Source organism: Camelina sativa, chromosome 11 (genome assembly GCF_000633955.1).
Source record: "Camelina sativa cultivar DH55 chromosome 11, Cs, whole genome shotgun sequence".
In the NCBI taxonomy this organism is placed as follows: Eukaryota; Viridiplantae; Streptophyta; class Magnoliopsida; order Brassicales; family Brassicaceae; genus Camelina; species Camelina sativa.
Window position 1 is genome coordinate 5,107,411 of NC_025695.1, and position 25,206 is coordinate 5,132,616.

Below are 25,206 nucleotides of genomic sequence, written 5' to 3' on the forward strand. Positions count from 1 at the left end.
CGTTAATGCTCTTCCACGTGTGTTTCTCGACTACACAGTAACTTCCGTGATTAATTTACAAAAATAATCTAAAAACACACAATGTTCTTTATTACAACAAACTCAAGACTTTGGGTTACAAATTTATTACACAATACTGTATGTTCTAATATGATACATCAAATATATTCACAATCTGATTGAGTGTCACCATGTGATACGAGGAAACAATGGTTCAACATCCGAAGGAGAAGTTGAAGCCACAGTACTAGAGGCGACCGGAGCAGTGACACCAATGCTCCAAGAATCGCCTCTGTTTATTATATTCACAACTTCGTCTTCTTCTTCTTCCTCCTCGTCAATCTGACTCTGCACCTGCGAATCCTCCGGAGAAGTACATATCTTTTCCAACTCCGTAAATACTTCTCTCATATTTGGACGTTTCTTTCCTTTCGAGCTCAAACACTTCATCGCCAGCTTCGCTACTGCCATTACTTGTTCCGGTTTGCAGTCATCTCTTATTCTAGCGTCCATGATATCAGAGAGTCTCTTCTCTTTCATGGCAAGTCTGAAATGCTCTGCCAAGGCTACTATTTCTTGAGTGCTTTGTACCGTTATGACAGGCTTATTTCCAGTAATAAGTTCCGCTAGAACCACTCCAAAGCTATAAACATCACTCTTTTCAGTATATTGGCTGGACCGGTAATACTCTGGATCCACATACCCAACCGTACCTGAAATGATCGTTGTCCAGTGAGTTTGATCTATGGTTACTGACCTTGATGTTCCGAAATCAGCCACCTTGGCTCTGTACTTTTCGTCTAGTAGTATGTTTGTTGACTTGATATCTCTATGATAAACTGGAGAAGATGCAGCAGAATGAAGATAAGCAAGCGCTCCTGCCATATCAACAGCAATGCGTAGACGCATTCCCCATATCATAGTGTAATCATCAGATTCTTCATGGATATGCTGGAAGAGGTTTCCATTGATGATAAACTCGTAAACCAAAATAGGTACTTCTGTCTCAAGACAACATCCCAAGAGTTTGACGACGTGTCTATGGTTTATCTGAGAGAGAATCACGACCTCATTGATGAACTCTTGTAGTTTGTCTTCATCTATAACTTTGGATTTCTTGACTGCAACGGTTCTGCCATCTACGAGCATACCTTTGTACACAGTACCTTGACCTCCATGTCCAAGAACTCTGTTTTCGCTGAAGTTCTCGGTTGCTTTCTCTAGCTCTCTCGAGTTGAAGATTCTCGTCTTTTCAACATTGCCTTGTCTTGTATTTAATTCTTGTTGCAATAGTAGTCCCCCGTTACGTCTGAAGAACTTCTTCTTCCTCTTTGTCATCCTTCTCTTTATTAAAAACTTTCTCAACCACCATACTCCACCAACTAGGACTAAGACCCCAAAACCCGCACCCGCCCCTGCAAAACCGCACAAGAATGTTATAGGTTGATCCTCACTTGCTTTATAAAAGCTCTAAATTTGTGACACAACTTGGAACAAAAATCAGTGACCTACCTATCATTATTGCTTTAGTCTTATCGCCCACACAGCGATAGCTTCCCTCGGAATTCACACAAGTGTCTGTCTTTTTACAGTATTGGGATTTGTCTTTACATTCATCAATATCTAAATTTAAAAGATGAATTATAATCAAATGATGAAAAGAACAACTTAAAAGATGTGTGCACACAAAAAAAAAATAGAAAGAAGAAGGAAGGAACATAGACTGACCTTTGCATCCGTTAGTAAGATATGGGTTACCTTTGTAGCCATAGGTGCATCCACAATTTACATAACTTATTTCAGATATAGTGCTTCTGGCGCATGTACACTTTCTTTCAGGCTCAACTAAGTAAGTAGTATTGTGGTTATATCCTCTGTAGTTGCATGCCAAGGAATTCAGGAAAGAATTATTTTTCGTCTGGATTACCCATCCTAGACTAACCGTAGCATATCGCTTAGAAAGTAACAGTTTTGTTTTGGTCGCATTCAACAAAGTGTAGATTTCATCCGTTATGAAAGCGACTGTACACTGTACTTTTGTCGTCGAGTTTCCATCATTGCTCTCTGTTCTGATACCAATAACTTGTTGAGGCTCGGTAGGTAGACTTGCCTGGCAACATCCGTTACCACTGCATCCTGTTTCTTCTGGTTTCTTCTCTGTACAATCTTGGTCCTGAGAATAGGATAAAATGTTGCTCGAGCACCCCGTTTCGATAAAAGGGATGCTATTGCTGTGGGAGTCTTTGCTTGTATTATTGCTATGCGAGTCTTTGTTTGTATTGCAAGTCAACTCGCATCCTACCATGTTCGGCTTTATATACATCAACGACACTTTGCTGTTGCAACCAACCGCTATGAGGCTGTTTGTGCTGTCAATGAAGAAAGGGGTACCCGTGAAGTTCATTTTTGATCCGCCTGACTCGTCGTTTCCACCGCTCAAACATCCTGTGGATGTAATCGGGAATTTGACACGAACTAACCCAAATGATTCATGACGATCAAGATTGGATACTTCATAAGCAAAATAACTTTCTGCAGTCGGAAGAGAGATACTCACAACTTCTTTGCCAATTACAGAAAGGAAAGGGACAAGCTTTCTTGAGGTTGTATTACGACATTCAATTTCGTAATACTTCTCGAGATAGCAACCTTTTCCAATTCCAAAAGGGTATCGGATAGAGACTCTTCCACATTCACTTTGACAAGTGGTTGAAGCAGCAAGATCTGCAGAATAACAAAACAGCAAAAGTAGCAACGTGAAGAGATTCAAGAGGAAAGAGCAGTTTCTATTTCCATAGCTCATGTTTCTCTACACTTAGCAAATTTGATCTTCTTGAGTTTCTTCATTACTATAAAAAGCAGATGGCCTTTGCAAGTGGAGGAGACAGAGGATAATATTTCTCGGGGCTAATGGTCTTCACCTTGGAATATTTTATTGTTCCCTCTCTTTGTATTTTTCTTGATCAGCTCAACTTTATGGCGGAAAGCTTCTCTTTTAACTGGTTTAAATATGGTGAAAGTCTTTAAATTTGATAATTGATTACAAAAGAAAGATAAAAAGCTAAACCCTTTAAAATGCAGTTTCTTGCAAAAGTCATATTCATATCATCATGAACTCGTAAAATACAAAAAACACGTGAAAAGCAGAGTTGGGTATAAGAACACAGTCCATAACTTTATTCAATTTTGAAGAAAATAAACTAACACGAGGAAACTTTAGGCTCGTAGTATTAAAATCAAAAGTGATCCAGATGCAAGAGAAATACAATAACAAAAACAGAAAAGATATGTGAAGGTAAAGAGAATTAAAAGTATATAAACCCCAAAAAAAAAACGTATAACCATATTTACCCACCAAACCCCTAAAGTCTTGTTGTATAGAAACAGACCAGAATCAAAACTGTAAGCTCCTTAAGATATTAGCAATTCATAGCATAGATTTACCTGAAACGAGTACTCACATCCACAAAACACACGCACACACAATCTCTTTTTCTGTAGCACCAATACAAGAAAGCCTTCTTCTTTAGCTCACTGGGTCTTCCTCAGCTCGGTGTCCCGGTCTCAGTAATTGCAGCTTCCTCTTTTATTTCTGGAGTGGGGCTATTTCCACGTTCACTACTCGAGCTGCTGCTGCTATTAACCACTTCGCTGGTTTCAATCAATGGCAGAGAGTCTGTGATCGGTGAAGCAGAAACAGCAGGAAGAAGGGTATTCTCGTCTGAATTCTTCGGTTTGTTCAGAGCGTTACAGTGAGGACAATAGTATGTAATGTATGCAAAATCCTCTTTCCGAGCAAGTCCTGCGCAATTATAAAACACATTGCAAAATTATGTTAGAACGAATATATAATATAAGACTCAGGTGAAACAATGATGCTTAAAGATTTGTTCACCGTTATGCATATGACAATTCCCACAAATGAGTGCAAATGATTGTGTGGGATCTTCGCCCACGAGTAGAGCCGCAACGCGTGAGATCCAACTGCCATCAGGAGCAGCATATCCCTGAGGATTGTAATGTTCAACCAACATCTGCTGGTTTTGCTTTGTGGTGCCTGGAAATCTCTCGGTTGTTCCGGAATGGTGAGACTCATCATCAGAATGATGTGTTGAAGTGCTCCCAGAACCGTGGGTTTTAGTATTTGGTTGTCTTCGATTCCTCAACCCACGTGATTGGTTAACCTCCATGTCATTGCTCTTGCCCGAGGATGGATCGTGTTGGGATTCATCTCCTAAGTATACTTTCAAGCCTGAATCGGCACCCAATTTGGATGCCAGGACAGTTGCAGCAGCTGCCTTTGCAGCTGGGTCCGGGTCATACCTCTGCACAAAAACGCTTATGTTAGCACCAGCGCCACACTCTTCAAGTCACAGTGGTAATAATTGATCTGTATTTCGAGTTATTGAACATATTGCACGGCTACGCCATGCCTACAAGACATACTTTAAAAAAAACTACTTTATGTATTCCTATTCCTATATAGAGACAGGCATGGATGCATGTTATGGTGGCATTAAATACAATGAATTCCAACTGCCATACTAAGATTCTAACTTTCTATTCATAACCACTATTATCACAAAAATATGGACAAGAATCTTCTAAGACATAGTCACTCACTATCATAATCGCCAGTATCACAAATTCTCTATGATCAAAACAAGACTAGTACCTCACCTGAATAAGTTGTTGTGTAGTATAATAATTGGTCCTTTCTTTAAGCTCATTGATTTTAGCCAACCTTTCTGCTCGAAGCTTTTCCAAGGTCTTTTGATCTCTGCGGTCAACTATACAACCATTTTGACACAGAGGAGACGATAAGAAACACTGAAGCTACTAGAACACACCAACATCTTAACCATGACATGAGCATATAAACCAAGGAAAAACACAAAGACTCACACATCTTTGAGAAGCTGGCGATAGAGGAATAAGCAAGAGCAGAGATAGCAGGTAAGAGAAACATTGGCAAGATCCTGAAACTCCTCATTCTCCAATCCAAATCTTCCGTTCTGGTTGTCAAGATCGCATAACCCACAGCAATTATCTAAAAAGGAAACATATTTTACCACATTATCGCAATCTATTTCAACTAACTACAAAACATTCAAAATTCATAATCTGACCTCGAATAATACAGAGGAAACGATGAGATTTCTCGTGAGTTTCCTCCACGTAATCGATCTACGCTTCATCCTTGATAAAACAGAGGCTTCTTCCTTCGAGATATACTGAAGCCTCTTCTCGAAATCGTCGCCTCTAACCCTAAATATCCCATTCCACAAACGCGAAAAGAACCCCTTTTGCTTCTTCTTCACGCTATCGGCGGTTGCAGTCGCTGCCACGGCAGCGGCGGCGGAATCATTCTGCTCACCGCTCTCAACCACCGCTCCTTCCTGCTCCTGCGCCATATCCTAATATCACAACGTTCCCACTACCACCACTACCGAAACCGCTGCAAAAAAATCCAAAACAATCGATTCCATCAGAAACTGAGGGAGGAGGAGAAGACTTTAAGAAACCAGAATATGGTTTGACTCGGGATCCGAGAATCATCGCCCACTTGCCTGATGATTCCCTCTTGATCTGGACGATTTTGAATATCTCGAAAGAGTTAGAACAACTGGCGATGATGATTGTGGCCTTCGTCTCTCTCTCTCTCTCTCCGACAGTTTTCTTCTCCTTGGAGAAGCCAAAAGAGAAAAGGGAGAAGGGGGGGGGGATGAATTCGAGATCCACCGGTACAGCCCAGCCACCTCGACGTCAATGTACGTGAGAATCACGTGCTTCTGTCTCAATTTCATTTTCTCGACCCATTACTAGCCCACTATCTTTTCACTTTATTGGGCTTGGGAAAAAAAAATGAATTTAGGGATGATAGAAAAACATATTTTCACACCCAGTGGGACTCGAACCCACAATCGCTTGATTAGAAGTCAAGCGCCTTATCCATTAGGCCATGGGTGCTTGTTGACTCTGTTGAGCACAAGTATAATTTATTTATTACTAGAACAGTGAAGCAACTAAGGTCATGGTGAATACTGAATACTCATAGGGGTGGGCACAAGGCGGGCACTTGATACTTTAGAGATACTTGTTACTTGACTAGTTGACTTGTACAAGTGATAAAATTTGGTACTTGCGCTTAGCCTTGTTGAACATGAGTACTTGTAATTCCGAGCACTTAGCTAAAAAATGATTGACTTACAAGTTACTTGCATTGTATTATTACTTTCAAAAGAAGCCAGAATGAAGATTGTTTTGAGGTTTTGCCAGTTCACGATGTTGTTTAGATGAAATTCTTGGTTCAAGACCAACACCCATAAGTAACAATCATCATAAATGGTAGCCTAGCATAAGTATATGCTGTTATAATGTTGTATCATATCCACAAATTTAAAGTCCTAATATGATATTTCATGGTTTGTGTAGAGGTTCATAATTGGAGATGTATAGAAAAGGAGGCAAATCATGTTGGAACTATATAGAAAAATATGCCTCAAACATGCAATTCCTAATCATTTCATTTATATTCAACATCTAATGAGGTCCAGCAGAGGGGGAAAAGAAGAGAACACATGCAAAAAAAGAACAATAAACTGCAAGCTAAATGAAACAAGTGCAAAGACACGGATGCAAGTATACCCTTACAAGCAGTGACTAAAGATACAAGTAACTGGTAGTTAAACCATATTAAAGCTAAATGTAACTGCAACTAGCATTACACATCATACTAGATTGTTTATCCAATCAATGTCCATCATGAGGAAATTGTCCAGTTGTAAGTCTTCTACTGAGAATATTGATTCTGCAGTTGCATCGGTTGGGAGATAATATTCATCGACTACCTCTGTAATCTCAGTAGAAGCAGATACATTAGGGGACACATAAACTTCAGAGGGAACCTGGGATGTTACCGTGAGTGTGGTGACATGGGAAGGTACATGCACAGCTGAGTAAGCATAGTTTGTTGATATTGTTTGTATGTCGTGCTTGGAAAGAGGTCGGACATAACCTTCTGGAAGCTGCGGCTTTTTGTCTGTGGGAAAATTGAAAACTCCCTTCTCACCCTTAATGCAGAACAAAGCAGCATCATAAGCTCGAGCTGCCTTCTCTGGTGCATCATATGAACCTAGCCATATGCGTTTTCCAGTCTTTGGAACTCTGATCTCAGACACCCACTTGCCCCACGCCCTCTTTCGGACACCCTTATAGCATTTAAACCTTTGATCTTCATGAGCTTCTTTGGGTGAAGACCTAAGAAAAGGAGCTTTAGGAGGAGAGGATGGCATTATTTCCCTAACAAAAGCAAAATCTTCAAGAGTAGTGTTTTACAATTTTATGCACAAGTATAAGAAATGTGGAGACTAAAAAGTAAGGGTATCAAAATTAGAGAGAACAATTGTTTTGAACTATGGAGCATGTGGAGATGAAATGGAGAGGCACGAATGTTTATCAACAGCACGTAGCAGTGCATAAACTGCGATTGTGCCAGCATAGTAGAATCCTCGTGAGTCGCATTTGCGGAGGAAAGCCAATTTATTTGTCAAGCATACGTTTCTTAAAGGAAAGACACCGCAAAAAAAAGTGAAAAGTAGCTGAGAAACTTACAGCTTATTAAAAGTTAGATGTCCGTTTTTTCCCAAGTTGAGACACGCGTACGAATCACCGCAATTTCTGAAGATACCATTCGATCAATCCAAAGCTAGCTAAAGTTCTAATTTTTTTTCCTTATGTGTTAACCATAAATGCATGAAAGCATCCTTTAGATCAACATCCCTTGATCAAACCATTTGGAATCGTAACTACTTGTTGTATTCTTGTGATCCGAGGAACCAAGCTTAAGGACATTGAAATGGAAAGAAAAATTAAACTGGAGAAAAGGGAAAGAGAGGAACGAAAGCTGAAATGGTCTGCAAATCTTCTGATATACATTAACTAGGATCATATAATCTCAATTACATAATTATATACTTAACTGCACAATGCACTAAAACGTAATCTTGTAACTTCAATTGGAGAATCTTCTACTATCACCTAAATGAACACCAAAGCACATCAGCAAATTAGTAACTTATGGAATCTACAAAAGGAGATGTAAACACATTTAATTTTATATCAGGTAATTATGGAAATTTATTGAGCAAACTCATTTACTTAGAGATATCCTGATTTGAATTCATCATTATTGGATTAGTGTAATTGCTACCTCTCTTTTTTAAGCATTGACTTGGCCTTCAATTACAGCAAATGACTAAATGCAGCAAACACAAAAACGTGTAGGCGCCCGTTATGCGGTGGATGAACACCGAACGCCTAATCGTACATACGGGACTATAGATAAGGCATAGACGGAAATATATAAAAAAAAGAATTTTATATTATAAAATAGATATAATTAAACAATTTTACTAAAATATGTACATGAAAAAATGTGGCAAGTGGTTTGGTCGCTTTATGACAACCTAAGATCAGAAGTTTGAACTGTCTTACTATCCTTTTTTTCAACTAAATATGCTTTAAACCAATAAAGGCATATCTTTTTTTTTCACTTTTCCACCACTTTTTTTATTCTCTTTCATTTTTCCACCACCATTTTTTTTAAAAAAATAAGTATATTGAATTCTATCTAAAACTCGAAGATTTTATCAGATTATATAAGGTTGACCGAATTTTTCCAACGCCTAACCAAAATCGCCGCGGCCAAGCATCGTACAACACTTTGGTGTTGTCTACAGGGCTGCACACACCGAATTTTAGAACATTGAATGCTTGATGGAAAATATTTCAGGCACAAAACTAATATTTATGTATCTTCTAAAGGGGCTCAAAGGATGGAATCCTAGCAAGTAACCATTTGGTTTCGCAGCTACTATGACTATTCAATTCATTGCCAAAGAGACACTAAAGTGGGACAAAAAAATGTGTTGAGAAACTAGCAATGTCTTAGACCCTTCTTCCAAAATCCTTGGCTTATGGGTTTCTCTCATGCTTTTATCACACTTTGTGAGCAGTTTCGTTGCCTTGGGTTTCATGCATCTCGTTTTTATGAAACCGTCTCACAAATATTACGGTGCAAAAGAGTAGTAGAGAGACTAATCTTTCACAAACATCTACAAGAAGCAGACAATGACAATTTATTTCTGGAAAAAAATATATATACAGTAATAGAATTTTAGCCAATCAAAAGCGATTTAAAAAACGATTTTGGCCAAAGAAAATAACTTTTTTGGTATGCAATAATTTCAATCTGATATGGATAACAGATATTTTTGCATTTGAAGAAGATAACAAAAAAAAAAAAAAAGAGTGTCTTTTTTTATCTATCATATGGTCCATCATCATCCGCGTACTCTCGCATCTGGGGTCTGCTTCTTCTTCTTCTCGTTCTCGGTAACTTTCTGGGCAAAACCCTAATACTTATCTGAATTCCGTGATTAGGAGGGCTTTGTAAAGTTGTTGAATTTACAAAGAAAAAAAAGTATGCTGGTTTGTTTTGAAGAATCTGTTTCGCTGTTTCTTTGAAATTTACAGTACAAACGATGTTGGGTTTGATTCATGTACTTGATGAGCTCGTCAATGGTCTTATGCCACTGCTTATCCTTCAATAGCCAAAACCCACTTCCTGAATCTTATCTTCGTTATAAGTCCTGTGAACCGATTTCGTTGTGGGGTAATAAGAGAAGAAAGAGGTTTTGGAGGTTTGTTCCCAGTGCGGAGAAGAATAATAATAACAGTCATACGGGTAACAATAAGAGGAGAAGAAGCTGGTGGCAGAGGTTCTTCTTTGACGATGAAGGGAATTGGCTTGGTTTGAGAGACGACGAAATTGTTGATGAAGCATCTGAGGTTGCTAAGGATGATGAGATGTCTGATGAAGAGAAATTTGAGACTTGGAAGAGACGAGCAGAGGCTATTGTGGAGTTACGTGAAGGTCAGGAGGAGATTGTTGGTAATGATGATGTAGTTAATGGTAGTAATGTGAGCAAGAAGAAATGGGAGGATTGGATTGTGGATTCTGATGATACTTTAGTTGAGTCTTGGACCCGAGACTCTGCTGGTAGTGAGGGAATTGATGACAATTTAGAGCTCGATGAGTTGAGGATTCCAGACGGAGGGTTGGTTAAGATGGTGAGGGATATGGTTTTGGGAGCAGAAGAGGAAGATATTTTATACGAAGACCGTGTCTTTCGTTATGCATCTTCTAAATCGGTGAGTTATGAAGTTACATTGTTTCTTTGTATTGATCTTGTTCCTTAATTGATGTTTTACATGATTCTTAGTCTGTGTGTGATTATTGGATTGTAACTTCTCTTCTAGATGACTGATCAATGCTTATTGACATTGTAACTCTTTACAGGCAAAGTTTTTGGCGGTATTAATCCTCATTCCTTGGGCGTTAGACTTTTTGGCCCATGATTATGTCCTTATGCCCTTCTTAGACAGGTGATTTCTTTATTTTTGCTGTTAATTTCTCCAGATTATGTTTCTACGTTTTGTTAGTCCCCAGTTTGATTATTTAGTCTGTGCCTTTACTCATAGATATGTGAAGACTGTACCACTTGCTGCCCAGACACTTGATGTGAGACGAAATCAGAAGCTAGAGATGGTAAAGGACCTTAATAGAGAAAAAGCTAGGTACCGTCTTGAAGTTGAGATTGGCAAATCTCCGCCTCTTTCTGACGATGAGTTATGGTGGGAGATGCGGGGTAAAGCGTAAGATTCATCTTGATCTTGATCTTGTACCAGATAGTTAATCTCCACGCATAGACTCACTGTGTTTCTTTTTTTGGTGTTCCTCCCTTCGGTTTCTTTAACAGTTTGGAGCTGCGAGATGAGTGGAGATTAGAGAACCGGAAAGCATTTGCCAACATATGGTCTGATATGGTGTTTGGAATCTCCTTGTTTGTTCTTTTGTACGCCAATCAGGGTAGAGTAAGTTTTCCTTTTCCACCATGATTTAACGCCCACCTAAAATGGCATTCTAAGTTTCCTATGAAGCTGCTAGCTGTTACACCTATTTTCTTAACATCGTTTTTATGGTTACTTCATGGACCTTTTTCAGGTAGCCTTGTTGAAATTTACGGGATATAAAATCATAAACAACATTTCAGACACGGGAAAGGCATTTCTCATCATTCTTATCACTGATATTTTCTTGGGGTAAATGTCCAAATCTTTGCTTTCGTTAAGAGCAAACACCAGGAATGAAGCTTATAACAAACGTTAAAATCAAAGCTGTTACTCTCCCAATATCCCTGTATTAGCAGTAAATTGGCTCTGTAGATAGCTCGTTGTGCAAAGAAGGTATGTAACTTCATGCTTGTCTTTATAGGTACCATTCTGAATCTGGATGGGAGACATTGTTAGAGATAATAATGGAACATTATGGTCTTGAAGTTGAGCAATCTACTATTACCATCTTTATCTGCCTAGTTCCCGTTATTATGGACGCTTGTGTTAAGCTCTGGGTATCTATCTTCTTTTATCCTTTTACATCCTCTTTTGATTTATGTGTCTCTCCTTTGGTTCTTCTGCTTTGCTCATTATCTCTTCTTTGCTCATAAACTGTTTTTCGTTTTATGCAGTTGTTCAAGTTCCTTCCAAGACTGTCTCCAAGAGTTTCCAACATTTTCCAGGAGATGAAACGTCACTGAGTAGTATCCACCATTGAAACCCTCCACTTGAGCTCTCTGCTTTATCACACAAACCATTCTTCAGCTTTCATTACTTTCATATATACATATAAGAGAAACATAGGCCATTTTTTTGTCACTCATCATGACATTGTTTTGTTGAATTGTTGGTGAAAGAATTGAGAAAGAGCAAATGCTCTCTCGCCAGTACTTTGTCATGTACACAATAAACAAACCTACAAAAGACAATGGAAGCCCGTTGGGCTTTTGGTCTATGCTGATTTGTGAAACAGGACTCTTCAATATGGTAAGCTATGTTATGATTATCTTTATATCTTCGTACATAAATCTTCAAAAAATTTAGATATGAAAAACAAGCAGTAAGGAATTACACAAGTCTCTTCACCCATTTACTTGCCTATTGTTTTTGAATGTAGATTTAATGATTAAGCATTAAGAGCTCAAACTTCCACACAAAACTCTCATGCCTTTGTTGACTCAAATTACTTTCTTTTCTCTCTTTTGGACCAAGCTCAATGTCTTAAAAGCTGACCATGCAAATAAAATGTACAAGGTTTTGATTAGCAAAAAGCTAAAATGGCATCTTTCACTAATATAATCATTGAATATTAGCATAAAACTAACAACAAATAAGGTTAGCTTCTTCTTTGTTACTAGGTTAGCATATTACCCTCTCTACTAGGGACCTCTAAGCGGATCAGTTAGATTCTTTTGTAGAAACAGTTAACTACAACGTACTAGTTATTAATTGACATACCTGTAATTGCCCCATTTAATATGGCGGATATCACGGGGCCATTCAAATAAATAATCATCACTGTTATAAAGCAAAAACAATAAATTAAACTGACATCATTAATTTACATCATTTGCTAATAATTTTTGGTCAAAATCTGAAGCTGACGAAGTCCAAAGCACACAGAATCGTGTCAGAAATTAAAAGCATACTTGTCCAAAAACAAGACAATGTCTCTCCTTTGTTTTTTTTGTTTATCGTACTTTAAAAAAAATATTGGGACAAGAAATTGTAAAAGTGAAAACGTGACCAGTATGAAAAAAAAAAAACAGTTCAAGTGGTATTAAAGATACTAAGATAGGGAAACTACGTAAAATAAGAAGAGGGAGGCAAGAGAAAAATAGACATAGATGGAGGGAATGTCTGAGTCTCTGACAACACTTCCATTCAAAGCCAACCCCTTGCAGCCTTTGACCAAATCTTAGCCATTCGTTACGTGTAACTCTCATTTCAAGACACAAGTACAATAGAATAAACATGTGTAGATAGATTTTGTTTTTAAGTAAGAAATAAGATCATCCTAAAAGGTAAAATCTAAATTTCCAAAGACAAGAAGAATGAAATCAAATCACATTGGATAATTATGTATAAATTTTGTTTAAAATTAGAGTCCAATTTTAGTTGACTAAAACTCTAATGCAAAAGTGAGATAGTAACTAAATGTGGAAAATGGAATTTATCCGGTGATGGTATTAGATAGGCATGTTTAATGTCTACGACCAAAAAACATAAGCTTGTTTTCAAAATGTCACTAGTGAACTTCACATAAAAGATGAAACACAAGTTGTTGACAAAAAAAAATGAAACACAAGTTAACAAAATCTTTACGCATTATCTTTTTGACCAAGAATTTATTTTGTATTGTGTACCACCACAAGAATTACCAAACTATGCACGAGGTTCAAATATTGTGTGTCATTACTATTAATATCTTGAAAAATCCAGTCTAGTCATAGGCTAATTGATTAAAATCCTAAGAATCTAAGAACTAAATTATGATTCTATAAAAACCCCTTAAAGAAAAAATGAAGTCTAATTAAAAAAAGAAAGAAGAGTTGTAAAAAGGGATTAAATTGGTTTCAAGAAACAGCTCATCGTCTTCTTCTTTCCCCCGCCAACTTCGGATCCCTTCTTCTCTCCTCCACCTTCTCTCCATTTTCTTCCCTTCCAATTTACTTCTCAAGAAGTTAACCTCAAACCCACCAAAACAAAAACATAAACAACAGGAAAAAAAAACATTTTTTTCTCTTTTCTTTTCTTAGACATTCAGAGAGAGGGGAAGATTTTGGGTTTGTGGTTTTCTCCTTCTCTGCATTGGAAGTTGTTCTTCTTTTTTTTTTTAAATCTTCGTTGTAAGATTTTTGATTAAATGGGTAACGTGACGTCAAATGTGGCGGCCAAGTTCGCATTCTTCCCGCCGGAGCCGGCAACATACGGCGTCACAAAGGATGAAGAGACCGGGAAGCTGGTCTTTTCCGGAGTGTCGGCGGACAAGAACGTCGAAGTCCACCAGCTCACCACAAAGTCCGGCAACAAAGTTGTCGCCACGTTCTGGAAACACCCTTTTGCGAGATTCACGCTTCTCTATTCTCATGGCAATGCCGCTGACCTTGGCCAGATGGTCGAGCTCTTCATCGAGCTCCGTGCTCATCTCCGCGTCAACATCATGAGGTAAATCAAGAAAAAAACCTGAAAGCTTTCATGGGTTTTGTTAAAATTCTTAAGTTTGACTTGGTTTTTTTTTTTTTTTTTTCAAAAATGTTCTGATGGCATTTGAAACAGTTATGATTATTCAGGCTATGGAGCTTCAACAGGAAAGGTAACAAAAGAGAAATCATATAAAATTTCAAAACCTTATTGTGATTATCAGATGTTTTTGTTTTCTGACTTTTTGTTTTTTTGTTTCTGGTTCTTTTTGTTATAGCCGTCTGAATTCAACACATATTATGACATAGAAGCAGTGTACAATTGCTTGAGGACTGTTTATGAGATCAAGCAAGAGGAGATAATTCTGTATGGACAGTCTGTAGGAAGCGGTCCAACGCTGCACATGGCTTCTCGGTTGAAGAGGCTGAGAGGAGTTGTTCTTCACAGCGCCATTCTCTCTGGAATTAGAGTCCTGTATCCTGTCAAAATGACTCTCTGGTTTGATATATTCAAGGTAAGAAAAACACATAAAACAATGTGTCTTTGGTTGGGTACATACTCTGGTCCTGTCTCATCTCTTTGTTTTTGAATGTTTTAATGCAGAACATAGACAAGATCCGTCATGTCAACTCCCAAGTTCTTGTCATACATGTATGTAAAAGATTTACTTCTTGTAGATTTGTGTGTCTTCCTTCGTTCTGTTGATTTGAGCTGATTGAGTTGTGATGATGAGCTGCAGGGCACAAATGATGAGATTGTTGATTTGTCTCACGGGAAAAGATTGTGGGAACTGGCGAAGGAGAAGTATGATCCCTTATGGGTGAAGGGAGGAGGGCACTGCAACCTCGAGACTTACCCTGAGTACATCAAGCACCTCAAAAAGTTCGTAAACGCAATGGAGAAACTCTCTCTAACCAATCCACCGACCAAACAACTAACCAATGAGCCAAGTATCACCGAGACTAAGCACAATCGGTGCCTGAAATTTGGGAAAAGGTAGCAGCAGAATCAGAAGACATTTGGTTTGGTAGATTCCTTCTTTGACATCGCAAGTGCATTGAACTCGGAACACTCAGAAGCTTGTGCAAAAGTCGTTTCGTATGTGATCAAAACCAACGCTAAACACAGGGTCACAGACAACGGCTGAACAGAGGTCATCTAGGGAAGTATTTCAATGTAGAATGTTTCCCTGTTTTGGGGTATTTGCTCGATGTTCAATCTCCTGTAAAAATGTAGCACCAAGTTTGGGGGTTTCTGTAGCACATCATTACTTGTAGGAGAAGAAACAGAGAAAAAATGTAATCAGTATTTTCTTCAACCTATCTAGTGTTCCTTAGCGAGACAAGTAAGTACAGTGCGTATGCTACTTGGATTAATTATATCAAAGAAAGTACCACAAAATACTCTCACAATACAACTATAGTACTATACAACTGGGATCAAGAGTACTAAATCATCTTAAGTTCTGGTTGTCTCGTCTGGAGAATCTCGAGCCACTCTGCTACAACTTAAATCGGTGTCTATGGAAAATTCACGATGAATGAAGGACGAATATTCATCATCATCTTTGGGTGGCTTATAGTCTTTACCCCTCCAAATCACGACCTGCTCCTTGTCGAATGTCACCAGGATGCAAGGGACCAAATCCTTCACACAAACTTACATGTTAGTGTTTGTTTAAACAGAGACCTGATGCAGTAAAAAAGACTCCAAAGCTTGACCAGAAAGTACAGTGTTCCTTAGCGAGACAAGTATTTTCTTCAACCTATCTAGTGTTCCTTAGCGAGACAAGTAAGTACAGTGCGTATGCTACTTGGATTAATTATATCAAAGAAAGTACCACAAAATACTCTCACAATACAACTATAGTACTATACAACTGGGATCAAGAGTACTAAATCATCTTAAGTTCTGGTTGTCTCGTCTGGAGAATCTCGAGCCACTCTGCTACAACTTAAATCGGTGTCTATGGAAAATTCACGATGAATGAAGGACGAATATTCATCATCATCTTTGGGTGGCTTATAGTCTTTACCCCTCCAAATCACGACCTGCTCCTTGTCGAATGTCACCAGGATGCAAGGGACCAAATCCTTCACACAAACTTACATGTTAGTGTTTGTTTAAACAGAGACCTGATGCAGTAAAAAAGACTCCAAAGCTTGACCAGAAAGTACAGTGTTCCTTAGCGAGACAAGTATTTTCTTCAACCTATCTAGTGTTCCTTAGCGAGACAAGTAAGTACAGTGCGTATGCTACTTGGATTAATTATATCAAAGAAAGTACCACAAAATACTCTCACAATACAACTATAGTACTATACAACTGGGATCAAGAGTACTAAATCATCTTAAGTTCTGGTTGTCTCGTCTGGAGAATCTCGAGCCACTCTGCTACAACTTAAATCGGTGTCTATGGAAAATTCACGATGAATGAAGGACGAATATTCATCATCATCTTTGGGTGGCTTATAGTCTTTACCCCTCCAAATCACGACCTGCTCCTTGTCGAATGTCACCAGGATGCAAGGGACCAAATCCTTCACACAAACTTACATGTTAGTGTTTGTTTAAACAGAGACCTGATGCAGTAAAAAAGACTCCAAAGCTTGACCAGAAAATGAAGCTGAAGTGAAAGAGACAGGAAGAAACATCTTACCCTAAGCTTTGCTCCAATTTTCTTGTAATCCTTTCTCTCTAGTCCCAAGCAATCAATCCGTACCAATTCACTCACGAGGAAAGCATCTCTCACCATCGGAACAAGACTACCGTAATAGCCATTCTTGGCTGAAACAAATGAATTCAGGAAAAAGTGATTAAGCATATTGATACCACCAGCATTTCAAAATAAAAAGACAGGGACAAGGTAAGGACCTAGTTTTGTCAGGGCAGGAACTGCTAACCCTTTCTTTCTCATAGCTTTGGTCTCTTCGATGCTTAGGCCATCAATTGTTGTTTTAATCAACCTAGGGTACACCGGTTCGTGAGGTTTCCACAACATCAATGGGATCTTGGGCCTTTTCTTGGGATCGTAGTTTCGCCCTCTATATAACACAAGGGTACCAGAGTGTTTAGACACTACTTGGCCAAATGTTTTGTCCTGTAACAACAAGCAACATGGTTGTAAGAGTCATTCTTCAAATTACATGGATCAAAAGACAAACAAGATAACATAAATCATATACTCAATTTCAGATTCATAAAAGATGGTACCTCAAGGTGGAATATAACGTTCTTCATATCAAGAGTTGGGACTCCAAGACACTTGACACGAACTGCTTCAGCATGTTTCCAATGATTATATATATCATTCAACATATTGTGAGTCAAACCATCTCGCCCTACACATACCCCCAAAGCAACCACTCAACTTAGAAATAGCAGTATACAAAAGAGACAAAGACACCCTTTAGACTTTTCTATCTGATTGAATCTATTCATCTGAACATAACAAAACCACATGAATAAGGGAGTGAAGAAATGAATACCAAGATTGACTTGTCTTTTAGTTTTGTTCCTCTGACAAAGCTCCACAAGAAATTTCCTTTCAGCTTCAGTAAGTGAAGCCCCTTGGATCTTCTCCCTAAGTTTCCTTCTTTTCTCTTCCAGCTTCGGATCCTCCACACCGTCAACAGACTCTAACTTAGGATCAACTGCCGGAGCACAGACACCGGTCCATTCCCGGTCCAAGCGTTGAGGACCGAAAGGAGAATACTTTGGTTCTCTCAAGCCAATTGGCCTAACATTTGAACTACTCTCTGTGTAACTGAAACGGAAATCAAACGGAAGATCAGAGTGCATCTTCTTCACACCTTCCAGTGACGAAGGCGGGCGGTACTGCGGCTTCGGCTTCTTCTTCTTTTGGATAAAGTCAGGATTTTCAGAGGAAGGAGACAACGGCGGCGGTGGTTGAAAATTGTAATGGTCTCGGAGTCGTGAGGATGACTCTGTTTGGTCGGAAGCGCTGTGAAGGCGGCGGGTGAGAAGTGTAAAAGAGGATCGATTTTGGCGGGAGAGACGAATCAACAACATTCTGAGTTATCAAAAATTCGAAAATAGAGGGATTTGTTAGGCCAAGCTAGGATATGAACCGCGTAGAGACAGAGACAGAGACAGAGCCAAGATTGAGGCTTTATAATAGAGACACTGAAGAAATCGAAAGAGGCAGAGAAATTAAATGCACACACGGAACCAAATCATATCAAATTCAGTTTCAGTCTTGAGTTAACGAGGTACCAAGGAAGGAAGAAGAAGACGCTGGTCTGGTTTGTTACCCTACTTCCTCACCCTAAGATGGGCCTTTTAGATTAGACAGGCCCATTAGTAAAGTTTGACTATTCAATCCCTAATTCTCACCCAAAATTCGGCCTTTTAGATTAGACAGGCCCATTAGTAAAGTTTTACTATTCAATTTGATTATCCGGTTTATGGGATCCAACTATATTTATATTTGAAAAAAATGCAAATCTCAGAAGTTAGAAACTTATGAATTTTTATTAGTTTTGAGTTTTGACAGTCCAATGGTAGGGTCTAAAAGTTAAAATTTTTAAAAATTGTTTATAAGTAAAAATCATAATACTTACACACACTCTAAACAAAACTTAGCATAGATATGATGAACGTGAAGCATAGAAGCTGTGAAGAACATCTGATTCAAATAATTAACAACAAAGATCAGCTTACAAAAAAAAAAAAAGTCGATAGTTCTCTCCCAAAACCCTAGTCTCCAGCCGCCGCCATCTGCATCTCGATTGCCTTTTCGCCGCCCGGGGCTTCGCCAGCGGTGTGAGAAGGCTATGCTCTTCTTCTTTGTTTTATTTCCAGTAGTAGTAGTTTCGTGTCTCGATTTCTTCTTCTCCGGTGGTGCTGAGGAGTGGCTCAACTGTTGTGGTGGCTGATGCTTCGGAGTGAGATCTCGGCTCGTTTCCTCTCCAGCGGCTGATGGTGGTGGTTCAAAGCTGCTCCGGGCGGTTTTTTCGTAGCTTCAGGGTTCGGATCTGGGACTTGGGTCACGCCCTCCTGCTACACCCAACCTCTTTGCCGGAGATCCTAGTATGTCCGGAGATTATCGGTTGAGTCGGTTTTAGAGTCTACTGGTTATTGGGGAGGATTCTGTGTGCGTCGGTGGCCAAGATTTGAGGATATCCTTTAAGCCGGCGTTCTTGAGAGCTTCCTCAATTTTCTGGTTTCAGTCCGGCTAAGAAGCCAGACAATAAGGCAGATGTGACATGACCAATCCGGAAAAGCACCGTGAGGTGAAGTTATGCTAATTTGTGCTCCAAATTCTTATCTTTAGTTGATTAGCATTTTGGATTTGCGAGATAAGTTCGGAGAAGCCTTTGCTCTTGCTGGTTTTGCTTTGCGTCTCTTGGTCGGTTCAGTCGGATGTATGGTCTGTTTTTTGGTTTAGGACCGGAACAATGAAAGCCGAAGATACCAAGCTTTTCTTATACTGCGCCACTGGGTGTTGATTCTGTTGGGACAAGTTCTACTCACCGATCATGAGGTTCTAATAGCTTGGATTTGATTTGTTTTTCAGTATAGGATTTGGTCTTCTTTGTGCTAGTAGTTGTTCTTGTGTTATAGGGTTTTTTTAGGTAGTTTAAGAGATGATTTTACACCGGGTTGTGGTGTGTTATCTATCTCGTTGCGGTAGGAAAATGCAATGTTTCTCGGGTTAGGTAGCGTTGGATCCGTTAGGGTTTTACTTGATTGACTCATTGCATGTGGTCTATTTTTTGGAGGAGAATGTTAAATACTTTTGATTTGGATGTATTATCTTGATTAATGAGTAGTTGATGTTGAACTAAAAAAAATCAGCTTAACCTCAAACGGAAAGGATACATGCAATCAAACTCCAACAAAGCATCTTCACGAGTTACACCGAAGCAGCAATTGTTGAAAACTGGATCCGTGTCCATTGAAAAATTTATAATACAAACACACTCACCAATCTAATTATGTCACGTACGTGGTTCTAAAAATTTCTAAAAAATCCAAAATTGGATCCGTGTCCATTGAAAAATTACATTATCGATTTTTTTTTTTGACATTATCAACTTGGATCCCCTCTTGGATCCCCCCGTTGGACTTGCTAACAGACAAATCCTTTTGATTCACTTTTAACTTTTCCTCCAAGTTTCCTTTTTATGTATAAAATACATTGTTGGCGATTGGTTCTAAGGAGGAATACAACAAAGTTAATCAGTTTCTAGGTTTGTCACTCACACTGTCACTTGTCTAAAACCCGGTAGCAATGCCGTCAGCCGTCGGCGCATGTTTCTCGATCTCCGTTGCCATCAAGAACGTGACTCTCTCCTCCACTAGATCGCCACTCACATTCCCATCCGTCGCTTTCCCTTCCCGCGGACGAAGCAATACTCTTATTCAGCGGTGTTTCGTTGGATCCAAGCCTAATACGATCCTCGTTGCTGAGAAGATCGGTGAGGCTAGTGTAAAGCTCTTGGAGGATTTCTCGAATGTCGACTGCTCGTATAACATGACCCCCGAGGAGCTGAATAGTAAGGTCTCGCTCTGTGACGCTTTGATTGTGCATAGTAAATCCAAGGTTGGCCGTGACGTGTTTGAATCGTCTCGCGGACGGTTGAGGCTTCTCGGACAACGTCGGCTCGACAACGTGGATCCGAGTGCAGCCACGGAGTTAGGATGTCTGGTCGTCAACGCGCCGAGGCCTAACACCATCGCTGCTCCTGAGCACGCAATTGCTCTTATGGCTTCCATGGACCAAGCTGATGCCGCGTCGTCTGTGTGATGGAGTTGCAGTACCAGAACCGGAGAGAAGTATATCAAACCGGATCAGAGTTCCGAACCGGAGATATGCACAATAAATCGCTGTCTTTTAATTAGTTGTGTCTTTGATTATTGTTGCTGAGTCAATAAGAAGAAAGTGTTTCCTGCTGTGTAGGGATCCACTTCTTCCACTTTCCCAATTTCCGTAGTTGTAGAGCAGAGTCTCCAACGTTGTTTCATTTCATTCCTTTATATATCAAAGAAAAATCATTTCATTTCATTTTCTTCTTAATGTTGGTACGTGAAGTGCTTTCTGGTGGGGAAAATAGCTAGAGAAGTGCATATATAGGGGAGAGACACAAAATGATGTAAGGAAGGAAGTGACCACCCTGACATCACAATCTCGACTTCTGACGTCAATGTCTTTTTTGGTTGAAAGTTAAAACATGTTTCCACATTACGGTGGCTACTAAATTCCTCCACGCTTTCATGTTTCAACGGTTTGCTTGACTTTGGCAAAATTATTTTTCTTCTCCTCTTAGATTTTTCTCCTTACGTACGTATTATTTCCACTAGTCTCTAAACAAATCATTAGTAGTCCATTGGTATTCTACTCTCTGTCTTACATTCTATAATAGTCTTTCTGATGATGAAGATACAAGAGGTTCCAAAATCACAGAAAATTACTACATTTCTCTTTTTATATATCTTTCATGCATATTTTCTACTTAAGTTATATTGAAGTAGATAATTTGCACCTGTGAAATCGTTTTTAAGATGGTCAACGGTCGATTTTTTTATAATGCAAGACTATGAACCATAAGTTAAGAATATTTATTTTTTCCAATGTACAGTATATAGCAATGTGCCTTGGTTTTGAGAATAACTCAATAGGTCTTTAAATTTATAATAGAGAGACTGAAGAAATCCGAAATAGGCAGAGAAATCAAATGCACACTTGGAACCAAATCATTTAAGGAAGGAAGAAAAAGACGCTGGTATGGTGGGTTGTTTGAAGCCCCCCTACTTCCTCACCCAAATATGGGTCTTTTAGATTAGACAGGCCCATTAGTGAAGTTTGACTATTCAATCCCTGCCCTTGTTATACGGGACTTTGATTCATTTAACTTTTCCTCCAAGTTTCCTTTTTATGTATAAATACATTGGCGGCGATTGGGTCTAACAACAAAGTTAATCAATTTCTAGGTTTGTCACTCACACAGTCACTTGTCTAAAACCGGTAGCAATGTCGTCACTCATACATCTCTAGGTTTGTCACTCATACATCTCTAGGTTTGTCACTCATACATTGGTGGCGAGTGAGCCACACTGTCACTTGTCTAAAACCGGTAGCAATGTCGTCAGCCGTCGCCGCATGTTTCTAGATCTCCGTCGCCACCAAGAACGTTACTCTCTCCTCCTCCAGATCGCCACTCACATTCCCATCCGTCGCTTTCCCTTCCCGCGGACGAGGCAATACTCTTCTTCAGCGGTGTTTCGTTGGATCCAAGCCTAATACGGTCCTCGTTGCTGAGAAGATCGGTGAGGCTAGTGTAAAGCTCTTGGAGGATTTCGCCAATGTCGACTGCTCGTATAACATGACCCCCGAGGAGCTGAATACTAAGGTCTCGCTCTGTGACGCTTTGATCGTGCATAGTGAAACCAAGGTTGGCCGTGACGTGTTTGAATCGTCTCGCGGACGGTTGAAGGTTCTCGGACGCGTTGGTTATGGGATCGACAACGTGGATCTGAGTGCAGCCACGGAGTTTGGATGTCTGGTCGTCAACGCGCCGAGGCCGAACACCATTGCTGCCGCTGAGCACGCAGTCGCTCTTATGGCTTCCATGGCCCAAGCTGATGCGTCCTCTGTGAAGAATACTGGTTCGTAACTTACTTTCCTTTCCATAGCTATAAGTCAAGCTAGCTATAATGTTGTTTTGGCTATTGGCTTCTCTTCTAATGGTCTTTCATGAATGCAGGAGAGTGGGAGAGGAACAAGCATGTTGTGGGAAAGACCCTTGCAGTATATGGATTGGGAAAAGTTGGGACGGAAGTTGCTCGACGTGCCAAGGGCCTTGGTATGCGAGTCATAGCTCGTGATCCCTATATCACATCAGACCGTGCACATGCCATTGGTGTTGAGTTAGTTAGCTTAAGTGAAGCCCTCTCCACCGCAGATTTCATTTCTCTGCACTTGCCTATTAAGCTAACAACATGGCTAACACTAGCAGACGATGCCTTTGCCCAAATGAAGAAAGGAGTTTGCATCGTCAATGTTGCTCATGGAGGTCTCATCTATGAAGAAGCGTTAGTGAAAGCCCTCGATTCTGGTATTGTTTCTCAGGCTGCACTTGATGTCTTCAGAGAAGATTGTTTTAAGAAATACACAAAGATTCTGCAGCACGAGAGGGTCACTGTGGTACCTCATCTTGCAGCCAGTACCATGGAGGCTCAGGTTTGCGCAATTCATGTTACAATATATTTTTATTCATGGTTTTTAATTTGCTGTTTCGCTTCTTCTGATCGTTACCTAATGTTTTGGCTTAGACAGGAAGGAGTTTCCACTGATCTTGCTCAAGCTGTTGTTGGAGCTCTGAATGGACAAGGAGAGCTTCTTGCTGCTACTGCAGTCAATGCACCTATGTTTTCGGCTGAGATGAGGCACTGGCCTTTTTGCTGCTCAAATACTCACAAGTTTGTTTTTGCTTCCTCACATTCGAAACTTTAATTAGAGTTCTAAGAGGCGAGTTATAGACACTATGGTAGCTAGCCTAAGACTGAAAGTAGCAAATTATATGATCTGTTATGAGTTGTTTGGTTAGAGAGAGCATTTAGTGAGCGATTGGTTTTTTATGTGTCTCTCATTAATCAAAAGCTTTTCCTCTGTGAATCTTTGTGAATTGGAATCAGAAATGCAGTTTCATGGCTCTGTCTTCATAATTGGTTATTGGCAAAAAGCTTACTACGTCAGAACGTATTGCAGGTTCCAACCGAGCTGAAACCATATGTGGTTTTAGCCGAGGTTTTAGGAAGAATGGTAGTGCAACTGGCGCCCGGAGGAACTGGCGGTGTGAAAAATGTGAAAATCACATACGCCTCAGTACGGGCGACTGACGATCTTGACACCAGACTTCTAAGAGCCAAGATCATCAAGGGAATCATGGAGCCAATCTCTTCTGACTACGTATATGTTAACTTGTGTTATAAGTTATTGAAACGACATAACATTGGAGGGTCTTAAATAAGGAAATATGGTGACTTTAGGAATTACTTCAAATTGTATTTGTTGCGAGTATTAAAACTTACAAGTTACAAGACTACAGTTTAAAATACCCATAGTCTTGAAAAGTGTTAATACAAAGACACTCGTGAAGAAATTTTTCGACTTATATACATACTCCTCAACAAACCGACTGCAGGATTAAGATCCCTTGAATGAGGTTTTCTGCAACTATCAGTACTTGTGGTAGACTTTGTAATTTACCAACTCGGCTTCTAATTAAGCACATGAACAAGAGCTAACTCTTGAATATTACAGCTCAAATAAAGATCAAATAGAACATATAAACGATGTACACGTAGAAATTTGTTTGTACCAAGCTAAATAAAATAAAGCAATTTAATGTGAAAACAAAATCAACATACAGTAATCATAAAAAAACAAGGCAAACAAATACATGCAAAGTCCCTACTGTAGACTGGGATTGAACTGAGACAAGAGTAATTGCTTCAAGTTTGTACAAAAGTAATTAAAAGCTCTCCGAATTTTAATACTACTTTCTTAATCGATCTCCACAATTTGAGGCCTCCTCTCTGCAGCTTTCTTGCGTATAAAAATACCCCATCTCAGAGCAGCTTTAAGCTTAAGCCATCCAACTACAGCTTTCCCTGAGCCTCTACCTCCTTCTCTCCCATAATCCTTATCTATCTGAGCTTTATACTGATCACTGAAACCGTAACAGGACTCATTGTTATGACCAAACCCGCCTGATATCCCAAATGTCTTCAGCAAACTCTGCATATCAACGGTCTCAAGCATCTCAGAACTCCTCCCTCGAATTTCCTCCGTGAAAATATCTTCAAGGCCTCCACTGTATGAGCCTGAAACAGAAGAACTCTCCATCGATGTGTAGTCTCGTAACTGAGTGCTGTTAGGTTGTCGCACAAAAGGAGACTCTATCAGATGCTGAGGAACCGATGAGTAGCCATTCGCACTCTGTTCACACTGCAGAGTCTTTTGCTGCGTTTGATGGTTCTGAGGCAAGCTTTTCATTTCCTTCTTAGCAACAGCTGGTAAGCAATTCAACAGCTTACCGTCATACTCAACCGCTTTATGCCAGTTCTCGTAAGCCGT

General features: G+C 39.5%; 7 protein-coding genes, 1 non-coding gene and 1 pseudogene across 11 annotated transcripts in view; 3 read left to right on the forward strand and 6 right to left on the reverse strand.

Moving 5' to 3' along the window:
• LOC104721727 (wall-associated receptor kinase-like 18) lies at positions 65-2,911 on the reverse strand. 3 transcript variants are annotated; one of them, XM_010439783.1, is made up of 4 exons: positions 2,558-2,650; positions 1,729-2,445; positions 1,513-1,623; positions 65-1,415 (listed from the first exon to the last, which is right to left on the reverse strand). In XM_010439783.1, exons 2-4 carry the CDS (start codon positions 2,402-2,404, stop codon positions 187-189), a joined length of 2,016 nt encoding a protein of 671 aa, XP_010438085.1. In that variant the 5' UTR covers positions 2,405-2,445; positions 2,558-2,650; the 3' UTR covers positions 65-186. The 3 variants fall into 3 exon arrangements, with proteins under 3 accessions (XP_010438085.1, XP_010438084.1, XP_010438083.1); XM_010439782.1 differs by having other exon boundaries at positions 1,729-2,475; positions 2,558-2,647; XM_010439781.2 differs by having other exon boundaries at positions 1,729-2,911.
• Positions 3,202-5,728, reverse strand: LOC104721728 (uncharacterized protein At2g24330-like). The gene is made up of 6 exons (XM_010439784.2): positions 5,571-5,728; positions 5,130-5,458; positions 4,906-5,050; positions 4,681-4,790; positions 3,896-4,325; positions 3,202-3,802 (listed from the first exon to the last, which is right to left on the reverse strand). Exons 2-6 carry the CDS (start codon positions 5,412-5,414, stop codon positions 3,546-3,548), a joined length of 1,227 nt encoding a protein of 408 aa, XP_010438086.1. The 5' UTR covers positions 5,415-5,458; positions 5,571-5,728; the 3' UTR covers positions 3,202-3,545.
• TRNAR-UCU lies at positions 5,898-5,970 on the reverse strand. Its single transcript has one exon. It is a non-coding gene; the product is annotated as a tRNA-Arg (tRNA).
• On the reverse strand, positions 6,508-7,569 carry LOC104727648 (ethylene-responsive transcription factor ERF015). The gene has a single exon (XM_010446736.2). It carries the CDS (start codon positions 7,293-7,295, stop codon positions 6,732-6,734), a length of 564 nt encoding a protein of 187 aa, XP_010445038.1. The 5' UTR covers positions 7,296-7,569; the 3' UTR covers positions 6,508-6,731.
• LOC104721729 (chloroplast envelope membrane protein) lies at positions 9,281-11,942 on the forward strand. The gene is made up of 8 exons (XM_010439785.1): positions 9,281-9,396; positions 9,538-10,215; positions 10,364-10,449; positions 10,546-10,719; positions 10,824-10,938; positions 11,069-11,166; positions 11,339-11,474; positions 11,592-11,942. Exons 2-8 carry the CDS (start codon positions 9,562-9,564, stop codon positions 11,658-11,660), a joined length of 1,332 nt encoding a protein of 443 aa, XP_010438087.1. The 5' UTR covers positions 9,281-9,396; positions 9,538-9,561; the 3' UTR covers positions 11,661-11,942.
• Positions 13,445-15,423, forward strand: LOC104721730 (protein ABHD17C-like). The gene is made up of 5 exons (XM_010439786.2): positions 13,445-14,127; positions 14,239-14,275; positions 14,381-14,617; positions 14,707-14,754; positions 14,843-15,423. The coding sequence occupies exons 1-5, from the start codon at positions 13,826-13,828 to the stop codon at positions 15,101-15,103; spliced, it is 885 nt and encodes a 294-aa protein (XP_010438088.1). The 5' UTR covers positions 13,445-13,825; the 3' UTR covers positions 15,104-15,423.
• LOC104721731 (CRS2-associated factor 1, mitochondrial) lies at positions 15,802-18,347 on the reverse strand. The gene is made up of 5 exons (XM_010439787.2): positions 17,591-18,347; positions 17,316-17,443; positions 16,977-17,202; positions 16,762-16,889; positions 15,802-16,642 (listed from the first exon to the last, which is right to left on the reverse strand). Exons 1-5 carry the CDS (start codon positions 18,132-18,134, stop codon positions 16,454-16,456), a joined length of 1,215 nt encoding a protein of 404 aa, XP_010438089.1. The 5' UTR covers positions 18,135-18,347; the 3' UTR covers positions 15,802-16,453.
• On the forward strand, positions 22,208-24,093 carry LOC104727649 (annotated as a pseudogene).
• Positions 24,405-25,206, reverse strand: part of LOC104721732 (calmodulin-binding protein 60 F-like) — a 3,661-nt gene continuing 2,859 nt past the window's right edge. For both annotated transcript variants that reach the window (XM_010439789.2, XM_010439791.2), the window contains one exon: positions 24,405-25,206. In XM_010439789.2, the coding sequence (XP_010438091.1) occupies positions 24,634-25,206 (573 nt within the window). In that variant the 3' untranslated portion in view covers positions 24,405-24,633.